The sequence below is a fragment of the Calypte anna genome, chromosome 5A (genome assembly GCF_003957555.1).
Source record: "Calypte anna isolate BGI_N300 chromosome 5A, bCalAnn1_v1.p, whole genome shotgun sequence".
In the NCBI taxonomy this organism is placed as follows: domain Eukaryota; kingdom Metazoa; phylum Chordata; class Aves; order Apodiformes; family Trochilidae; genus Calypte; species Calypte anna.
This window is the reverse complement of record NC_044251.1, coordinates 586,230-604,137: the sequence shown is the minus strand read 5'-3', so window position 1 is coordinate 604,137 and position 17,908 is coordinate 586,230. Positions and strand designations below refer to the sequence as shown.

Genomic DNA, 17,908 nt, shown 5'->3' with positions numbered 1-17,908 from the left:
TTATGGCTAGGTGGGCAAGGCTAATGAGACTGTTCAGCCAGCCAGTGGGTTAAAAACACCCCAACTTATAGTGATTTGTTGAGTTGCAAAGTGCAGAGAGGTAGCTAGACCCATTACTGTTTAAACCTGACATGGACATTCCCTCTGTACTGTCCTTATTCTTGACTCTACCACTGGAATTTAACAGCCTGTGTGGATTATTATGCCTTAGTAAGTGCTAGGTAGCCCAGCCACTACAAACTCCAAGTCTGTTTCACAAACTGATAGTTCCATTCCCAGAAATAACCACAATTAAACCCTGCAAAATACTTTGCTTTCTGATACAATCTCACCCTAAGTATTTTAGCCAGCAGCTCACTTAAAAACTGTGCAAGTTGCAGGAAGATGGTGCCTGTTCTTGCTCTGGTTCTATTTTGGAAAATACATGATTGATGCTTTAATAGAACTGCCTCGAGTTTTTACTCAGACATTTGATTAAGATCTTTTTATATCATTGCACAGGCTTTGTCTCATATCTCTTTCAGGCTCAAAATAATAGGGCAGAGTAGGAGAGTTTCATACTTCTGTTACTTTAGAAGGCTTGGGATCCTTCATGGTGATGATGGCCTTCCTCAGAAAAGAGAAAACATGATAGTGTTTAAGTTCTGGTGTGATTTAGGTGTTTGGGAAGAAAAACTATTGGAATATAAAACCAAATAAAAAACCCCAAAACAACAGGAGAAAAGAAAAAAGGGAAAATGTTTGTCTTGGAATAGTCAGTGATCTTCTAACCATGCCACCAGTGGATGTATCCCTAACCTCTGTGTGCTGCAGTCTGTGTAAATGGTATTTAGAACAAGTACATGGAGCTTCTGTTATCCAGTGGAGGAATTAAATGGTTAATTTGGATTCAGTGATAAATCCAATCATTTGCATTCAGACACTTTAGGATGGGTATAAGACAGTAGTTCAGCCACATGACCTACTGTTGCTTTTCCAAAGGACACCTGCTCCAGTCTCCAGGGGGTATTTGCAGGGGCTAGCTTAAAGCACTGCAGGTTGGTATCCCTTGGTGAGCATCCTCAGCAGAGAAAAAGAGAATTTCATGGCTGCAAATGCTTCTCTTGGTCCTCAGGCCAGCTGCACTGTATCCCTGTCCTTTTAACTCCTTCTCTTACTACCTGACATAGAAAAAACTAACCACATGTTAGCAATTTAAATTGTAACTGATTTTTAAAATTAATCAGGTAAAACATTTCATGAGATGATGCTGAAAATCATAAAATCACAAAATGGTTTGGGTTGGAAGGGACCTTACTAGTCCAACTTTACTGCATGAGCAGGGACACCTCCCACTAGACCAGGTTGCTCAAGGCCCCATCCAGCCTGACCCTGAACACCTGCCAAAACTTCCCTGGGCAACCTGTTTCAACATCTCACCACCCTCAAAGTGAAGAATTTCCTCCTAATTTCTAACCTAAATCTAACTTCTCGTAGTTTGAAACCACTGTCCCTTGCCCTATCACTACATTCCCTTGTAAAGAATGCCTCCCCAGCTTTCTTGTAGGTCCCCTTCAAGTACTAGAAGGCTTAAAAGGGTTAAAGTAAAATGCAAAAAAAAAAAAAGTAAAAAAAGCAATGTGAAATATAAAGTGTATATATATATAAGTATAAAAATCTTAGAGTAAGATGCAAAGTAGTGTAATTTTAACCTGAAGCATAAAAGGATCTGAACTACTCAGACACTGATCCAGATTTCTCTGAAGTTGAAGTTACTGATGCTGAGCATGGAGGCTGCACAGGTTACACATGGATGGCACAGCCCAAATTCTAAGCTATGCTTTAACCTGTGTTAAATTTTCAGTCTGGATTGGCACTAAAAGGAGCCATATAGCATCTGGGAATATAAGAAGCCTACACCATGGGCAAAGAGCAGAGGTGGTAAAGCATCCATATCTGCACTCAGCTCCATATGTGCTGTGCCTTTCAAGAGTGCAACCCTCATTCCTCAAGCATTCCTCAAAAGAGGTTTTTTTATTCATTTTTTTCCCAGAGAAATGCTGCATGTAGTTTCACCACAAGGCTGAGACACTAATTAGGATCTGCAGTTTCCAAACAAGCTCTTCCATGATATATTTCTCTTCTTTCTCTATAGTCCAAGCTTGCAAACAGAGAGCATTTTCTGGCTTCTCACCAATAAAAAGCTAATTATAGACAGCTTGATAATGTCTGGCAAAAATCTCATCAGCTGATTTCTAGTTCCTGGACAATCTTAATGGGATGAAAAGGGAATATCAGAATGACAATACAACTTTCCAGCCACTGGCTCTCATTTATTCCTCTCCAGGGACCAAAACGGCCTAAATATGCTTGTGGGGAAAGGTGTGGAAAATTAAAACCCAAACTCTACACCAGGTTGTGTCTCTCTATAGGGAGGGATTAATGCTAAATGAAGCATGGATCCACAAATGTTTGGAGAGCTCAAAGACAGCCACCTCTTCCAAGCTGCCTTCCCCTCCTTCCCATCCTGTCTTCTCGGTCATGCCTTCCTCCCAGTACTATGGTCTCCTTCAGTTCTCTGCTGCTCTTGCATCCTTCATACATCTTCCAGAAGAATAACCCTGACTACACAGTTCCAACTAGCTTTTCTAAGAGATGGAGGTGTTGGCCGAAGCATGCTGATGCTTCCACCACCATGGAAGAGGCACTTAGCAGTTCTCAAAGGAGCTGCTGAGCCCCAGGCTTGCTGTGGCTGGCAGCCTTCCCTAGGAACCTGCCTATTGCCATCCCTTGGAGTGCACAGGGCTGCTAACAAGGGGATAAGCAAGTGAGTTGTCAGAACAAATCAGTGAAACTGATAAGGTGATCAGTCTTGAAGGTAAAGGAAAAACAGTAGATGTCAAGTATCTTGGCTTTTACACTGGTCAAATGACAAATTCTAGTGACATTTTCTTAAGCAAATTGAAGGAGAAGAGTCTAAATGAATAGATGTAACTCTGTTAACAAAGTAAAAGACAAGATTAAGTAGGGTTCTGCACTGATCTGTCCCAGGCCCCATGGTGTTCAGGATTGTCAATAAAGACAATCAATAAAGACAGCTGTCAAGTGACAGACTGCAGACTGCCTTGTCAGTTTGCAGATAACACCAAGATGTGAGGAGCTGGTGTATGTTGGAAGACAGGGGTAGAATTCCAAAGGATTCCCATAAAGTGGTGGTGTTCTGATAAAAATAGGATGCAATTCATCAGGGGCAAGGGAAAGGTCCTGCAACTAGGCAGGGAAAAAACCCCACTGTGTAAGTACAGTAGGGGAACAGCTGGCTGGAGAGCAATTCTGCTGAGAAGGATCTGGAAAGTGAAGTGGATCACCACCTAAAGTCATCAAGGCTATACTGTAATGAAGGAAAATGCACACCAGCATTTTTGTGAGAGAACTGTGTTTCATTTTGGGTGCCAATCTTGATAGAAAAGGGGGATATAATCCACAGGAGGACCCTGACAATAACAAATGGTCCAGCAAAGACAGAATGCCTATTCATTCTTCAAGATGACCACAAGGGAAGATAAGCTAACAGTGTTCATGTGTTTGAAAAGAAAAAAACCAAAACCAACCTGTAATGCAAAGAAGGGTATGAACAGGATACAATCTGTTATGCTTGCATTCTGAAATTAAGAAAAGGACTTGCATTTCAGCTAGGAAAGGTGGGAACAAAGTCCTAGCAATGCACTTGTAGAGCAAGAGTTTCAGACAGCTTCTAACTACTAGATTGTTTTGATATTATTATATCCATAAATACCATCTCTTCCTGCAGCCACGTTAGAAGAGATAGGAGTCACTTCTGTTTGTTTTGGCCAAGGCTGTTATAACTGCTGACCTCTCAGATTAAAGGTTTCCTCTTCTCTGACTTTACATTTATCTAGTAATCTTTGACCTGTCTTTATCTTTTAAAATCAGTACTCATCCAGTCTAGTCCAGTCAGTATGACCTGAGGTATGTCTGACCTTCAGATCTCTGCTTCCAGATGCTACTTCTTCCACCACCCTTTACTTGCTGTTTGCTTTGTTCACCTTTTTGTTGCTTTACTCTCTCACAGTGGCACCTTCTCTATGTTTCTTCCTTTGGCTTCCTGTTATTGACACCCACCGGAGAAATATGGTTTCCTGAGTCATTTTCACAAGGGAAAAATACATAGAACTTTATCAGGGACCAGCAACATCGTGTGGCAACAACCATCTGGAAGTGCCTGGAGTACAACAGCCATGAAGCTCTAACAAGTACTATCAAATATTTAATGATTCTTAGCAGAGTTTACACAGTGAAATTAAAGTCTATGGTTTGGGTTTTTTAAACCTATCTGGGACAAGGAGGGGATTTCTGTAATTAGGGAGATGCTTTGGAGGATTTCAAGCTGCCATCTCTACCAAAGGGTAAAGCATCCTTTTTTCCACAGTGGTCCAAACAGCTGCCAGCAATAGTGTGAAATACAGCTGGAACAGCTTGCAGGCTCTCAAATTAAGCCACTGACAGTCAAGTACACCGTGATTGCCTGGCTTGCTGTAGCATGTTCAGTTTGGGATGAAAGCTATCACGTTATCCTGTGTGGCAAACAGGGCAGAGGCATGTGGCTCTGCACTCTGGTGGCTCACAGCTCACCTGGCAGGACATGAGAAAGAGTTCCCTAAGGGATGGAGAGCAGGCTGTCTATGGGGCCACCCCCTTGTGTGTTCACACCCTGAATACCTGATAGGGACCAAAATGCTTTTGGTTTTCCCTTCAGCTCTCCCTAGGCTCACCTGGTGAGACAGGAGAGGTCAAATAGGGAGGAAATAGCCCATTCATGTGTTTGATCCAGGTCCAGTGTGGACCAAAGCCCTTCCCTTTTAACAGTGTTTTGGAACAGAAACCTTTATGGCCTCTATGGGAGGGCTGAAGAGGAGAACTGACAGAATCAGAGGTGAAGAAAGGATGCCCGAATCAACTATTTCCTAATTGCCTAGAGAGAGGTATAAAACAAAGCTTTTGAAATATTATTTTCCTTAAAAATGCACTAAAACTTACACAGGATGGTTTGTCAGCAGCAGAGTCAATGAACCCTGGCTGTGTCAGGCTGTGTCATCTGGCTGAGCTTTGATAGAAGATGTCACATTAGATTAGGTGTCACCCCTTTGTGTAGCTGGAACCCCACTGTCCTCACCTGTTCCCTGCTCTCCATTTATACCAGAAAAACTCAGTACCATTGGGACATCTGGCCCTCCATCAAATCTAGCTGGCCAGCAGCTTTGAAAGTTACTGAGAGGGGATTTGACCAGCAGATCCCAGAAAACATACCTGCTTATAACTCATTTATTTTGGAAATCAGGCTGAAAGCAAATAAACTGCAGACCAGAGGGATGGTTCAGTATATTATTTGCTTGAGAAAGTCAAGGTTTGTACTGTGCAGGAGCATACAGACCAGCCCTCTGGTAAGATGTCTTCTCTTTAATAGAAATTGTGGCAAAGCACTTCAGGTAAATGTCTCAGATCATACCCAAACCCTTCATAAACCTTGTCTGTGCAAGTCATGACTGGCAGTGGAGCAACGAGGTAGATTTCTGTGTCTGATTTGGAGCATGTGAAGGGTAACTCCCACCCTGAGTAGGGAGCTTGTTATCAGGCACCATAAACCCCCAAATCATTATACTGGATCAGGCCAGTAATGCAATTCTCTGCCTTGAAGGTGCCTGTTTGGTTATGCTAGGGAAGATAAAGATAAAATCTAAGGAGCATGTGGTGGTAAAGAAGGCGAAATGATGAGCTTATCAGTCTGTAAATAGAGATCACCAGTAGAGTATCTCAGCAATTGGTTTCAGAATTGACTTGGTTAGTGGTTTTGTTGGTGGCCCTGTTGCCAGCGCCCTACTTGAAGCTGGAAGACACTTGTTAAAAGGGATGAGGACAATGTCATATAAAAAGAGCTACAAGACCTAGTGGACAGCAGTAGGTTTGTTGGAGATGGAAGTGGATAATACAAAACTGAAGCCTGTGCTCTTTGGGACTAATGGGAATTTCTGGTAGAATTTTTGAGCTCAATAGCTGGAAACAACCAAAGAGGAAAAGGATGTGAATATGCCAGCTGATCACAGGATGACTGAGTCATTTGTGTGACATGGCCATGGACAGGGAATTGAAAATCTCAGAGAAGTTTATCCATAAATCCAGACCAGTTAGCAGTGCTTCTCAAGCGTGAAAATGTAATATTTGCTTAGTCTGTATTTGCTTGCTGTATCCTGTCTAATACAGCACTGAATGTTCTGATTAGCTCTGTGTCTAAAGCCTTCTTTCCTAACCTTTATTAGGTTCTTTAAGTCCATGATACCTTCAGGCATTGTACTCCAAGCTAATCAGCCCTGGGTTTAAAAAAAAAAAAAGTATTAATTTAATTTTTCCCCACCCCATGAGCAAAGCTCCCGAGCTGCCTCAGTTTGAGCTCCATCACAGCAGTTACAGAAGGCAAAAAAGGAAAATGAATAATTTTTGTTTGTACTTCCAATATAGGTGAGGCTCTAATGCTGCTCTGGTTTCCCTACAACTTAAGTGAACTGCTGTGTCTTAAACAATGGGTCACTGCAAAGCATTGGAGAGGACAGCAACCTAGGATTTGAATTACACTAGTGTTAAAAAAAATATGGTGACTAAAGGAGCTGAGGCTTAACTTTGCACCACACTGATGAACCATTGCTACGTACATGAGGCAGGGATTCTGGTTGGATTCTTTCTGAACTATCAGACAAGAAAAAGGTGCCTTCCCAGAGCAATGGCTGGAGCTGACTTGTGATGGTTTTCCAGAGATATCATAACAGATTCCTTCTCTCATCATTCTGCTCCTACAAGACCAACTGGGTGGGGTGATGACCTCCTTGGGCAGCTCCTCTTTGGGAGAGGCTATGGCCATTCCATGTGGCCCATTTATTCTCTGAAAGAGTGGATGAAGCATAAATCTTTTTGTCTTCCTCCATTCTGGTAGCTGGAATAAAGCAGATGAATGTAAATTCTCATAGCTTCGTCCCTGCAGTTGGTTGAAAGATTGTTCTTTAGATCATAAAGATGCTTTTCATATCAAGGGGAGTTTGTGGATTAGATGGTGACTGTAGGAATAGCACACCAGAGGCAGACATTTGTTAGTCACTTCAGCCCAGGAATAACCAAAGGAAGCACTAAAACTCTGACACAGGTTTTAAAGTTCCAGACACTTCCTCTGTTTTTAATTTGTTCCCAGGACTAAATTTCCTCTCCCACACACTACACCAGGGAATGTGCAGAGCAAAGATACACCACTGCTTGTTTTGTATTCTTCCTTCCATCTGCTTCAGATTGCAGTAAACAACTCTACTGCCTGCAGCCAAGAGCTAAGTCAGTAGGGAAGAGACCTCAGATAAGCAGCATCCAATTGGGCTGATCCAAGATCAGCCTGTGCATGTTAGGCTAAGCCTTACAGATGCATCAGGCAGGCAGCAAATTTCCACCACACTCTCCTTAGCTTCTGCAAAGAAAATGATAGAGTCATAGACTGTCATGTTGGAAGGGACTTCAAACACCATCTGGTCCAACCACTCTAATATTATTGTTTATATGAGATGTCTCAGCACCCTGTCAAGCTGAGACTAAGCTTTACAAAGTGGGGGAATTCACCACTTCACCTCTGAGACCATTCCAATGTCTGACTGTCCTCACGGTGAAAAATTTTCCTCTTGTATTCAAATGGAACCTCCCTAGGAGCAACAGGGCCCTGAACTTTCTTGCTTTACAGAATAAGGTGACTTACAGGAGGGCAGACACCTAATTTGAGTATCCTCAAGTGGAAAACTAGCTGTATTGCTGTCCCTGAGGTAGCCAGGCCAGAGTAACAGCACAGATGTGAAAACTGAGTTGTAATTAGGCTACCACAGGAGTTTTGAATCCAGATTTGAGGAACAGTAGTTTGATGGCTCTTTGCTGGCTGACCCAGCTGCTTTTTTCCAGTAGCTCCCAGGTAAATAGATGGACAGGTAGATTAGCAGAGTTTTGCTGCCTGCCACTGATAGAAAAGGAGTTGTAGAACAACCAGCATGACAGCCTCCTAAGCTGGGAGCAAGTAACTGCAGCGGGCAGTGCTCCTGTTAAAGAAGGAAAAGGAATACTTAGCAGTGGCTAGAAAAGTATTCACTTTAGCAGGGCAGGGATTGGACTTGTCAAACATGGATGTATTGCAGAAGGAAAAAATGCTGTAGCTCTGCAACCAAGCACTGGTGCTCTGCAACCTGAAAGACTTCTGCAGCAACCTAAGGACAGTCATTCTCTCCACCTAGGGACACGTACAGAGCTGCAGCTCCTGCCTTGTTGATGGTACCCATGAATGAACAGGACTGAGATGTCACGATAAAGTCAGGAGCTTGGGACACAGGTCTTGTCAGGCAGTTCTTTCAGACAATTTTTTTCTTCTCTGGTGGTTCAAAAGAATCAAACCAGAATCTCTGCCCTGTGTCCATAACATCTTTGCTGGGGACGTGGGCAGTGGAATTGAATGCACCCTCAGCAGGTTTGCTGACCACACCAAACTGTGTGTGAAGTCCACATGCTGGAGGAAAGAGATGTCATCCAGAGGGACCTTTACAGGATTGCAAAGTGGGCTCCCACAAACTGCATGAACTTCAACAAGGCCAAGTGCAAGGTTCTGCACCGGGGTCGAGGCAATCCCATGCACGAACACAGTTTGGGTGGAGAAAGGATTAAGAACAGCTCTGAGGACTTGGGGATGATGGTGGACCAGAAGCTCAACATGAGCCATCAGTATGTGCTTGCAGCCCAGAAAGCCAACCATGTCCTGGGCTGCATCAAAAGAAGCACAGACCCCTGGTCAAGGGAGGTGATCTCCCTCTCTTACTCAGCTCTTGTGAGACCCCACCTGGAGTGCTGTGTCCAGTTCTGGAGTCCCCAGCACAAGAAGGACATTGAGCTCCTGGAATATGTGCAGACGAGAGACACTAAAATGATCAGAGAGCTGGAGCAACTCCCCTGTGAAGCCAGGCTGAGGAAGTTGGGGTTGTTCAGCCTGGAGAAGAGGAGGTTCTGAGGTGACCTTAGAGTGGCTCTCCAACATCTTTAGGGGGACTACAAGAAAGCTGGGATAGGGATTTTTACACAGGTGTAAAGGCTAGGAAAAAATTAGGAAAAGGCTTAGGAAAATTCAGTTTAGGCTTAGGAAAAAATGATTTCCTGTGAGGGTGTTGAGACACTGGAGCAGATTTCCCAGGGAAGATGTAGCTTCCCACTCCCTGGAAGTACTCAGGGCCAGGTTGGATGGGGCCTTGACCAACCTGGTCTAGTGGGAGGTTTCCCTACCCATGCAGGGGGGTTGGAACTGGATGATCTTTAAGGTCCCTCCCAATTTTAGTCATCCTATGATTCTGTGATTCTATGAATTTGGGGTTCTTTGGAGAAGAGATCCACAACTTCCAGAGCTGCAAACAGCACGAGATAGCTTTTTCTCTTCAGTCCTGTTGGAAGGCAGTTGTAGAATCACTTGGGGCAGTGATTTACACAGCCTAGGGCTTTAAAAATGAGGATGTGCTTCTGTGACAGTCAAAGGTGTGATCGTGGCTACACAGGACAAACATGTCTTAAAATTCATAGCCCTGATCAGAGTAGTTGGTAATCTATAATGGTGAATAAAGAAGGGTGTGAAAATATGAAATACAGTCACATGCTTGCACATGTTACAAACTGTTGTAGAGAGCTACTCCTCCTTTTTAGAGATAAATAGGTATCCAGCACCGAGTGGCTGGCTTCCTGTGGGTGTCACAGCAGGGACAGGCCTTGAGAAGAGCCAGGAAGGGAGAAAAGGTCCAATCTTTAACTAGCATACCACAGGCAAAAACAGCTCAAAGGAATCAGGTGTGCCAAGGTGCTGTGGGGCAGAGTATGGAACAAAGGGGATGAGAGGCCCTCACTGGCAGAACAGAGGTGGAGGAAGTCTGCAAAGGGACAAAACTTTGCCTGGGAGGTCAAAAAGTCTGAATTGCAACTCGGAGAGTGAGTAGAGGGACTCAGAGGGGGAAAGGCTGCATAAGCAGCTTCAAGTGCTGAGCTGAGGGTTGTGATGGGAGAACTTGGCACACAGGACAAAGCCAAGGAGGAGCAGATGGTGCTCTCCAGCTTATGAGCCTCAGGGTGATGGCGTGTCAAGAATTCTGGAGAGTGGCAAGAATGGAGTGGAGTTTGCTGCAAAGATGATGACATTAGCTGTTGCCTATGGACAGTAACAGATTAGCTGTGGCACATCATGCTATGACTGCTAAAGATCATTGCTCCCAGCTGTCGCTACTGCCATGGGTTATCACAGAGAGAAAATGTGACTATGCCTAAATGATTTCCAGGAGTTGTCTTTCTAGCAGAATTGTGTTTCTAGCAGTGTCCTAAACTCTGAATGACTGTACCTCCTACTCCAACCCCACCTTCAATGCTGCCAATGCTGAAGCAAGTGTGTAAGAACAGGGCAAGCTACAGTGTCCTACCACCCACTTCCCAGGACCACTCAAGTGAGTGTGCACCAGCTTCAGTAGTTCCAGCAGAGCCTCCAGAAACTGCACTGACTACAACCTCTGGTAAGGACAACAGAATACTAACACTCCATGACACCACAAGAAGATGTACCTGCATTCAGTGCATGTCTTAACCTTACTGTTTCCCATCCAAGATGCAGTTCAGGAATGCATAAAATGAGATGGATTCCTGAGCAGCCATTAGTAATCATTTTCAACTTAATGATAATTGACCCTTCTTCATTGCATTTTTAACCCTCAGTAATCATCACTGGTATGGTCACATGAATAAGCTGAAAATAAGATTAATAAACAGTCATTTTCATTCTAGATCAGTTTCTCATGCATGAAGTGAGAGAACAAAGAAAAGAGCCATGAAATTTTCTCATTTTCATTACATATGTTCTCCCTTTCTTCATTTTGTTTCCTTGGTTTCATAGTCCTTTATATGGTGTTTTCTGTGAGATGGCACCATGTCAAGAAGAAACTGGAACCTGGCATTATTTAGACCTCCCCTGGTATATATACTCTTCACTTTTACTGCACCTTCCCTCACAGCAACCTCCTTTATCATGTGTGCATTAGACCTCATCCTAAAATCTGAGTGTGAAAATTTCTGATGACCCTCCAGTCTTGGAGCATCAATTGCACTGCTCAGAGGATGCTGATGAGAAACTGGGAACATGCTGCTGAACTGATATCTAGAAGGAAGGTTGGAGAAACAGGTCTGGCTAGAGATTTCTGGTTCTGAGCCTAAGTGAACAGTAGGAAGAGAAGGATGCTTCACCTGCTGAACCATGTAGAGGTGGCCCAGCTCCCAGAAAAGGGAGGTAACCATGGAGCTCATGGACGTATTTAGCAAGAATGGGAACCAGCTTTGATTTTGACAGTGGGTTTTACTGAACCAGCTGAACCATCTTCAGCACAGCACTGTTGGAAACCTGTGGAGGTGTAAGAGGCTTTATCTTCTTGTGGTACTTTTACTGGAGGATACTTGAGGACAGCGTTTCAGAAGGGGATGGAGTAAAGCTGGCATGACGTACTACAACAGAACTCTCAGAAAAGACAAGTTCTGAAGGTGGAGAACAATCAGTACTCTTTGGATCAACAAATCAACCACCACCCTGTTCTTGCAGATTTTTGATTCTGACATCTCCTGATTCATTTCATGGTGAGCTGTAGCTAGACCTGGATGGATCACAGCTCACCAAGACTGCAGCTCCTTGGGGCAGTCTGTGAAGGGGCTCTATACCTTCCCAACAGTTCAAAGTATGTGGTGACAATGTCAGCTGGGACATGCAAAGGCAATTAAACATGTAGTAGAATGGCTGGAGAAAAAACCCCAACCAACTTCAGCAAAGCCTCAAGTTTTGAAAAGGCTTGGGAACAACAGTGACATTTCTAGAGGAAAATACATCTCCTGCAACAGCAAGAGAGATGCTGTCACACGAGTACCACTTAAAGCAAGTATGAAGGCAGCTTGCCATACTTTGTCTTCCTCCTTCCCACCCCCAGCATCTGGATGTGTTTCTATCTCAGCCTTTCAATGCCCAGCAAACTCCTCCCTGAACAGGGAGAATTTTGTCCTGCAAAATGAAAGGGAATAGGTAAAGACAGTATTTCTTAGAGTAATTCATGACAATGGCTTCAAATCCCACGTCTTTCTTGAGTGCATTTCGAGGTCTGGGCCAATCACTAAAACACCACACAGAGTCATCTCTGTTTATTCTCTCCTGCAATGGCACCTACCTGGAGCAGTAATTGCATCAGGCCTGTAAAACAAGATATTCCCATGCACTCTGGCTGGGCAGGCATATCTAAACCAAGAGTGCCAGCAATCTCCCACCTCCATCAGTGAAAGTGCAGACCACATCCTGCTCTGCTTGCTGCTGCCTCTCTTTCCCATTACATGGCATGCTTACAGAGGGTGTTTTCTGTTGATGCAGCACATAAAGAAAAGCTTCACATCAAGCAACAACCCAAGGCTGCTTTAACACCCACAGCACCATGTGTCCTGGTAGAGTCTGTGCTTGTCGACAGCTATATACTGGAATGGGATTTTAGCAGAGTCCTGGTAAGGAGTCCTAGTGGGTGGTCAAGAGGAGATAGGTTTTACCAGCTTTTCTCATGTTTAGTTATATTTTTACTTTGGATTTCTCAGTGGGACTACTCACTAATATCTCTGCAACTGGTGATGGTTGGGAGTAGTACCCACACTCTGGGAGCCTGGAGCCCAAGGTGCTGGTAGGTTCCTACGCTCCTGGAAGTGCCATGTTCTGGGGGGCTGTCACTGTGACCTCTGCATGGTCATCAATGGTACCAGTACATGCTTCTGCCAGTGCAGGAGGCCAAACCCCATTATCCAGGCTGAGATGTATCTTGGTTGGCTATATTTTCTGATACTCTGTGCAGGTATGTGTGCTCTCCTGCTGAGACTCCAACACTAAAATCAACATAAATGAACAGGTACATAAATGCATTATACATGACACTTAATTCACATCCCTGTAATTAGCTAAACCTTCCTGTACTCCCCAAAAGTCCAACACTGATGGATACACTGAGGTGTGAAGGATGAAAAGATCTGGTGAAGACAATACCACTAGTTAGTGCAGAGAGGGAGGATGACACACCCAGCTCCCTCAGTGCCACTCCTGGTCCCCAGTTCCCTCTCTGGCTCCATTTCTCCTGCCAGGATTAGTTCCAGCATTTCTGCGTGCTTAGGAACAACCAACAAAGGTTTGCTTATCACACTGCAATATTCCCTCACCAGAACAGCCTAAAACTAAGCTTACCCTTAGCATTTTGCTGCTTTGGAACAACCAGGACTTTTTTCTCTCTGCAGAGCAGACACAGTCCTTTCAATCATGTAAACTTTAGGCAGTAACGCAGGACTAAAATGATTGTTGCATTTAATGAGAATAATGGTTGCATTTGCAGTAGGTAAATGATCCCTGTCTACATGCAGTCCATAAAGCATTTCAGCTTTTTCTAGACCGAAGATGCTACAGAAGTAGAAAGGAGACTGAGACCTGGGGGATACTTGCTCTGTTTGCTTTTCCACAGTTATTTTTCATACAATGCTCTATTTTTTTTTAAAAAAAAAAGAACACAAACCACTGACTTGGGGGAAACCCAACTGAATGAATCATCAGGATGAGACTGTGGTCTCTGTTCTTTATTTTTCAATAGGGCTGAGAGAGGCAAAAAGAGGTCAAGTGACTTCCTCAAGGTCAGAGACCATCAGTGAGTCACAAAGAGAGGACTGTTTGCCTTACAGCCCTGCATTCATCCCACGGGACTCTATGCTGTTGGGAGCATTTTCCTCTCCTACTTTGCACCTTTTGAGAGCCCTGATCATGCTGCTGCTCTTGCATCTGGTGACATTTATTAGAGAGACTTCTGGTGATATTTATTAGAGAGATTTAAGGCAAAATGAAGGGGCATCAGCAGGCATGTGGCAGCACTGGGTTTTGCAGATGTTGAGAGTGAGTCCCTTCGAGGCAAAACTCTTGTACCTTAAACTGAAGCCCACTTAGTAGCTTAGTGAAACAAATGTGAGCAGCACTGCCAAAGGCAAGTAGTGAAAATCCTAGCCCAACTTGAAAGAAAATAAAAAACAAATAAACAAAACATAATTTAAAAGCCAGCAGACTTGGGATCTTTTGAAACAGGCTAAATAGTTTAGGTTGTGGGTGCCACACAGCTCTACAACAGGGAACTTTGGAAAACACACCAAATATTGTGAGGCTTTGTTTAAATACAAGAGTTGGCCACCCCACCATGCAGTATGAGAATTGCCTGTTGAAGGTGCTCTATGAAAGAAGTGGAGCTAAACAAGAATCTGTGTGTACATTCCTGCTTAAGTTGACGTTCTGCAAGGTAAAACAGACACTGACACTTTAGTGTTTGCCCACATGTTCTTACTCATGTAATCAGCTGGATTAAAAAAAAAAACAAACCAATACAACCAAGGTTGTTTCACCCATTAAATTGCTCCAAGTCCCCTTTGGCTGTGTATTTCTCACCTGCTTATTTGCTTAAGTGGATATATAAATATCAGCTGTAGTTGATGCTCTCCTCTGACTGGTGTGCTGCATCTAAACAAGTGATTGTGGGTGCCTGCACCTCTATCTGTGATGCAAAATAGCTCTGACAGGTGGATGTGCAGTGGCCAGATGAAAAAATGACAGTGCAAAAGCAAGGTGGGCTTCTTAAATGTTAAGCTTAGAGAGTAAAAGTGGAGGTGCTAAAATCACTTGATAACGAGGACACACAGATGATAGCTGTTGATACTACTATACTAATGGGTATAAAATCACAGCTAAGTAAAAAACTGCCTACTCTAGGGTTAAGATGTACTGCTGTTATGCTTTGCACAGATTTATTCATCTTAAAAACAGCTCCAGGCACCCATTTGGTGCTCAGAAGCAAAACTCCCTGTGTCAAACACCACTGACTTCAAGTTCAGCTGTATGCCCCTGGTGCCTCTGCTAGAGCCCACTGTGTGAAGAAACTGGTGGTTTCTGCTGCACCACACTTAGAAAATAAAGTCTCACTGCTGCACCTCCTGAAGGTGCTATTAGAAAGGTATTCTAATTTTTATGACAGCTCTGGGGTAAGTCCCTCACCCATCTTCCCTTCAGACACAAATTCACAGATCCTCCTGCTGGAATGGGAGCTCTGAAACTGTGCAAGGAGCAGCAACATTGAAATTCCAGTTTAGCTGCACACACCCCTCTCCAGCAGGCAGGACAATTCTCTAGAATTTCTTGCAGTCAGCCCTGCAGACATGCATGAAGTTAGGCTTTTCCAAGACAAATGCTGTTTTCTGCCCTGTGCATGCCATCCACTGAAAACCGTGACAGATGCCTGTGCAGAGTGACACCTTGACCTGCTGTGAGGTTATCTCAGGAAATGCACAGCTTCCAGCTCCAGGTTTATACATTACACTCATCTCCTCCCATGTTCACACTTGTTATATTTAGAGAAAAATCTGTTCAAACCTAGGTGAAAAATGGAGCATGTTTCTCACACTGTCTGATTGCTACTGCTGCCAAGACCAAATACAACCAACAATGAAAAAAAGAAAATTCCCCACAAAACCCCCAAACAGTAAATAAATGAGCTGGGCAATGACTATTATGCAGGACAACTCTGTCAGCAGAAGACACATTTCTAGCAAGTGGAACTTGTGCACTCAGCAGAAAGCACCACAGGAGCAAATCACATCCCTCTTCACTTACCACTTCATTTACCTTCTACCTACCACACAGGTAGCAGAGACAGCAGTACCTAGCAGAGATTGTGGCTGTGAGTGCTTCTGTGAGCCCAGGAACCTGCCATGCTGTATGGTTCAGAGTATTCTGGGCTCTTTGTGTAACCCTGCCAGTCTAAGGGATCTTTGCCAAATACAGTGGATTTTAATAAACCTGTAAACAGCAATTTAGAAAGAGACAAAATAACAGCTGTACAATTATAGTATCATTCTGGAATCTCACCTGACTTTCCCTCTATACGATTTCAACAGGCTTTTGAGGGAAAAGCATTTTAAAGCATGATGGAAGGAGGCTAAATTGTGCCCCCCATTACATCCCAAAAAGCATACTGAGTATTGGCAAGGATTCAGTAAGATTCTGGCTTGGTGTTTCAAATAATTTGCTTTATTCTGCATCTTTTTTAGCACTAGAAAACAGGAAATTAAATTAACCAACTCTGCCTAGAAAGCCGAAAGCCAAATAGTGGTGACAGCTGACACACTGAGGTCCTGTTTTAATTCATTTTTCTCCCCAAGAATGTAAAGGGTGACAAGTGACCCAGCATCCCTCTGAAAAACAGCACAGTGTAATTAATTCTGTCATTTTGTGCACCTTGTTCAGGTTATGAACAATCACCTCCCCATATGTACCCAGGCACAAGTTTTTGTTTTCGAGATGCTTTCAGGCACAGAAAGCAAAAATCCATGCGCTGCTAGGGACCAAAAATAACCTCTGGTCCTGCAGTTCTTGCTTGGGTAAAGCACCTTGAAGTCAACAGGAGTTCTGTCGCTGTAAGGACTTCAAAATCAGCCTACGAAGTGGTTAACCCCCCCACCTCTCCCCTCCATCTTCCTGCAGCCCTCCCAAACAGATGGCAGGGAGTAAAGGGAGTGATGGTCAAATGTCTACTGACCACAATGCCAGCTACAAAAAGCCAGTCCTATATCTGCTGTCAACTTCCATTGCTAAGAGACCAAAAAAAAAAAAAAAAAAAAATCTTTTTATATCTAGTACTATTTGGAGCGACTGCAGCAGCCCCCAAACCCTTCCCCTCCCTTCCAACAATTGTGGTAGAAGGAGCCGCTCTCTGTAACAGGGCTAATTACAGACACCAGGACTGGGGCTGCGGTGAAGGGACTGAAGGACATCTCAGGGCTCAGGGAAAAACGCAGCCGGCAATCTCGGCCAGTTCAGGAGCCTCAGCGTCTGGAAGTCTGAGCATCCCACGTACGCGCCGCTGCCTCATCACCTGTCTCCCGGGGGAAGAGGACACGGGGTTCGATGGGGGACAGCTGGGGAAGGGATGGGGGGCTGCGGACCGGACGCCCTCTCCCCAGGGGCTTCCCGCGGGCGCCGAGCCCCGCACCGGCAGCACCTTCGTGACTAAACGGGAGAAGAGAAATAAAAATGGAAGGCGAAGGGAAGGGAAGGGAAGGAGATGAAGCGGTCGGAGAACGAAGCGAGGCAGCGGTGCTTCGCGGAAGGGAAGGGAGGTGTGTGTGTAGGGGGGGGGTCCTGACCTGCCAGGCTGTTGTAGCAGTCAACCTCGATGGCTTCCACCGCCCGCCGCTGCTCCTCGCTCAGCCCCGCGGCGGCGGCGGCGGCTGCAGGGTGCTGCCCGGCCGGCTCCTGGCTCAGCAGCAGCAGCAGCGCCTTGAGCTCCAGCAGGGCGCGGTGATACTTGCCGATGGCCTCCCGGAATTTCTTGTCCTTGTAGCACTGCGCCCCTTCGCTCTTGAAATCCAGCGCCCTCCCGATCAGCTCCCCCGGCTCGGCGATGCCCGCCGCCGCCGCCCGCGGCTGGGCTCCCCCCGCGGGGCCGTGCCCATCGCCCGCCCCGCGCCCACCGGCGTTCAGCTTCCCCGCCGCCGGGTTCGCCCTCTCCATGGCCGCGGCACCGCCCGCCTCCCGCGCCGCCCTACGCGGGCGATGCCGCGGCTCCCGCCGCCGCCGCCGCGCTCCCGGCCTTGCCCCCGCGCCGCGCCCCGGCTCCGCCGATCGCTCCCATCCTCCGGCGGCCGCCGCGCCTCCGCCCCCTCCCCGCAACCCGCGGGGCGCCCGCCCCCGCCGCACCTCCCCACCGCACACCCCCCCCCAACCCAACTCTCCGCGCTT

General features: G+C 45.4%; 1 protein-coding gene across 1 annotated transcript in view; it reads right to left on the bottom strand.

Annotated features, from left to right (window-relative positions):
• Nucleotides 1–17,680, bottom strand: part of TTC9 (tetratricopeptide repeat domain 9) — a 29,511-nt gene extending 11,831 nt beyond the window's left edge. The window contains exon 1 of the mRNA XM_030452114.1: nt 17,314–17,680. Within this exon, the coding sequence (XP_030307974.1) occupies nt 17,314–17,680 (367 nt within the window). The remainder of the gene's footprint in view (nt 1–17,313) is intronic.
• Between the last annotated feature and the right edge of the window lie 228 nt (nt 17,681–17,908).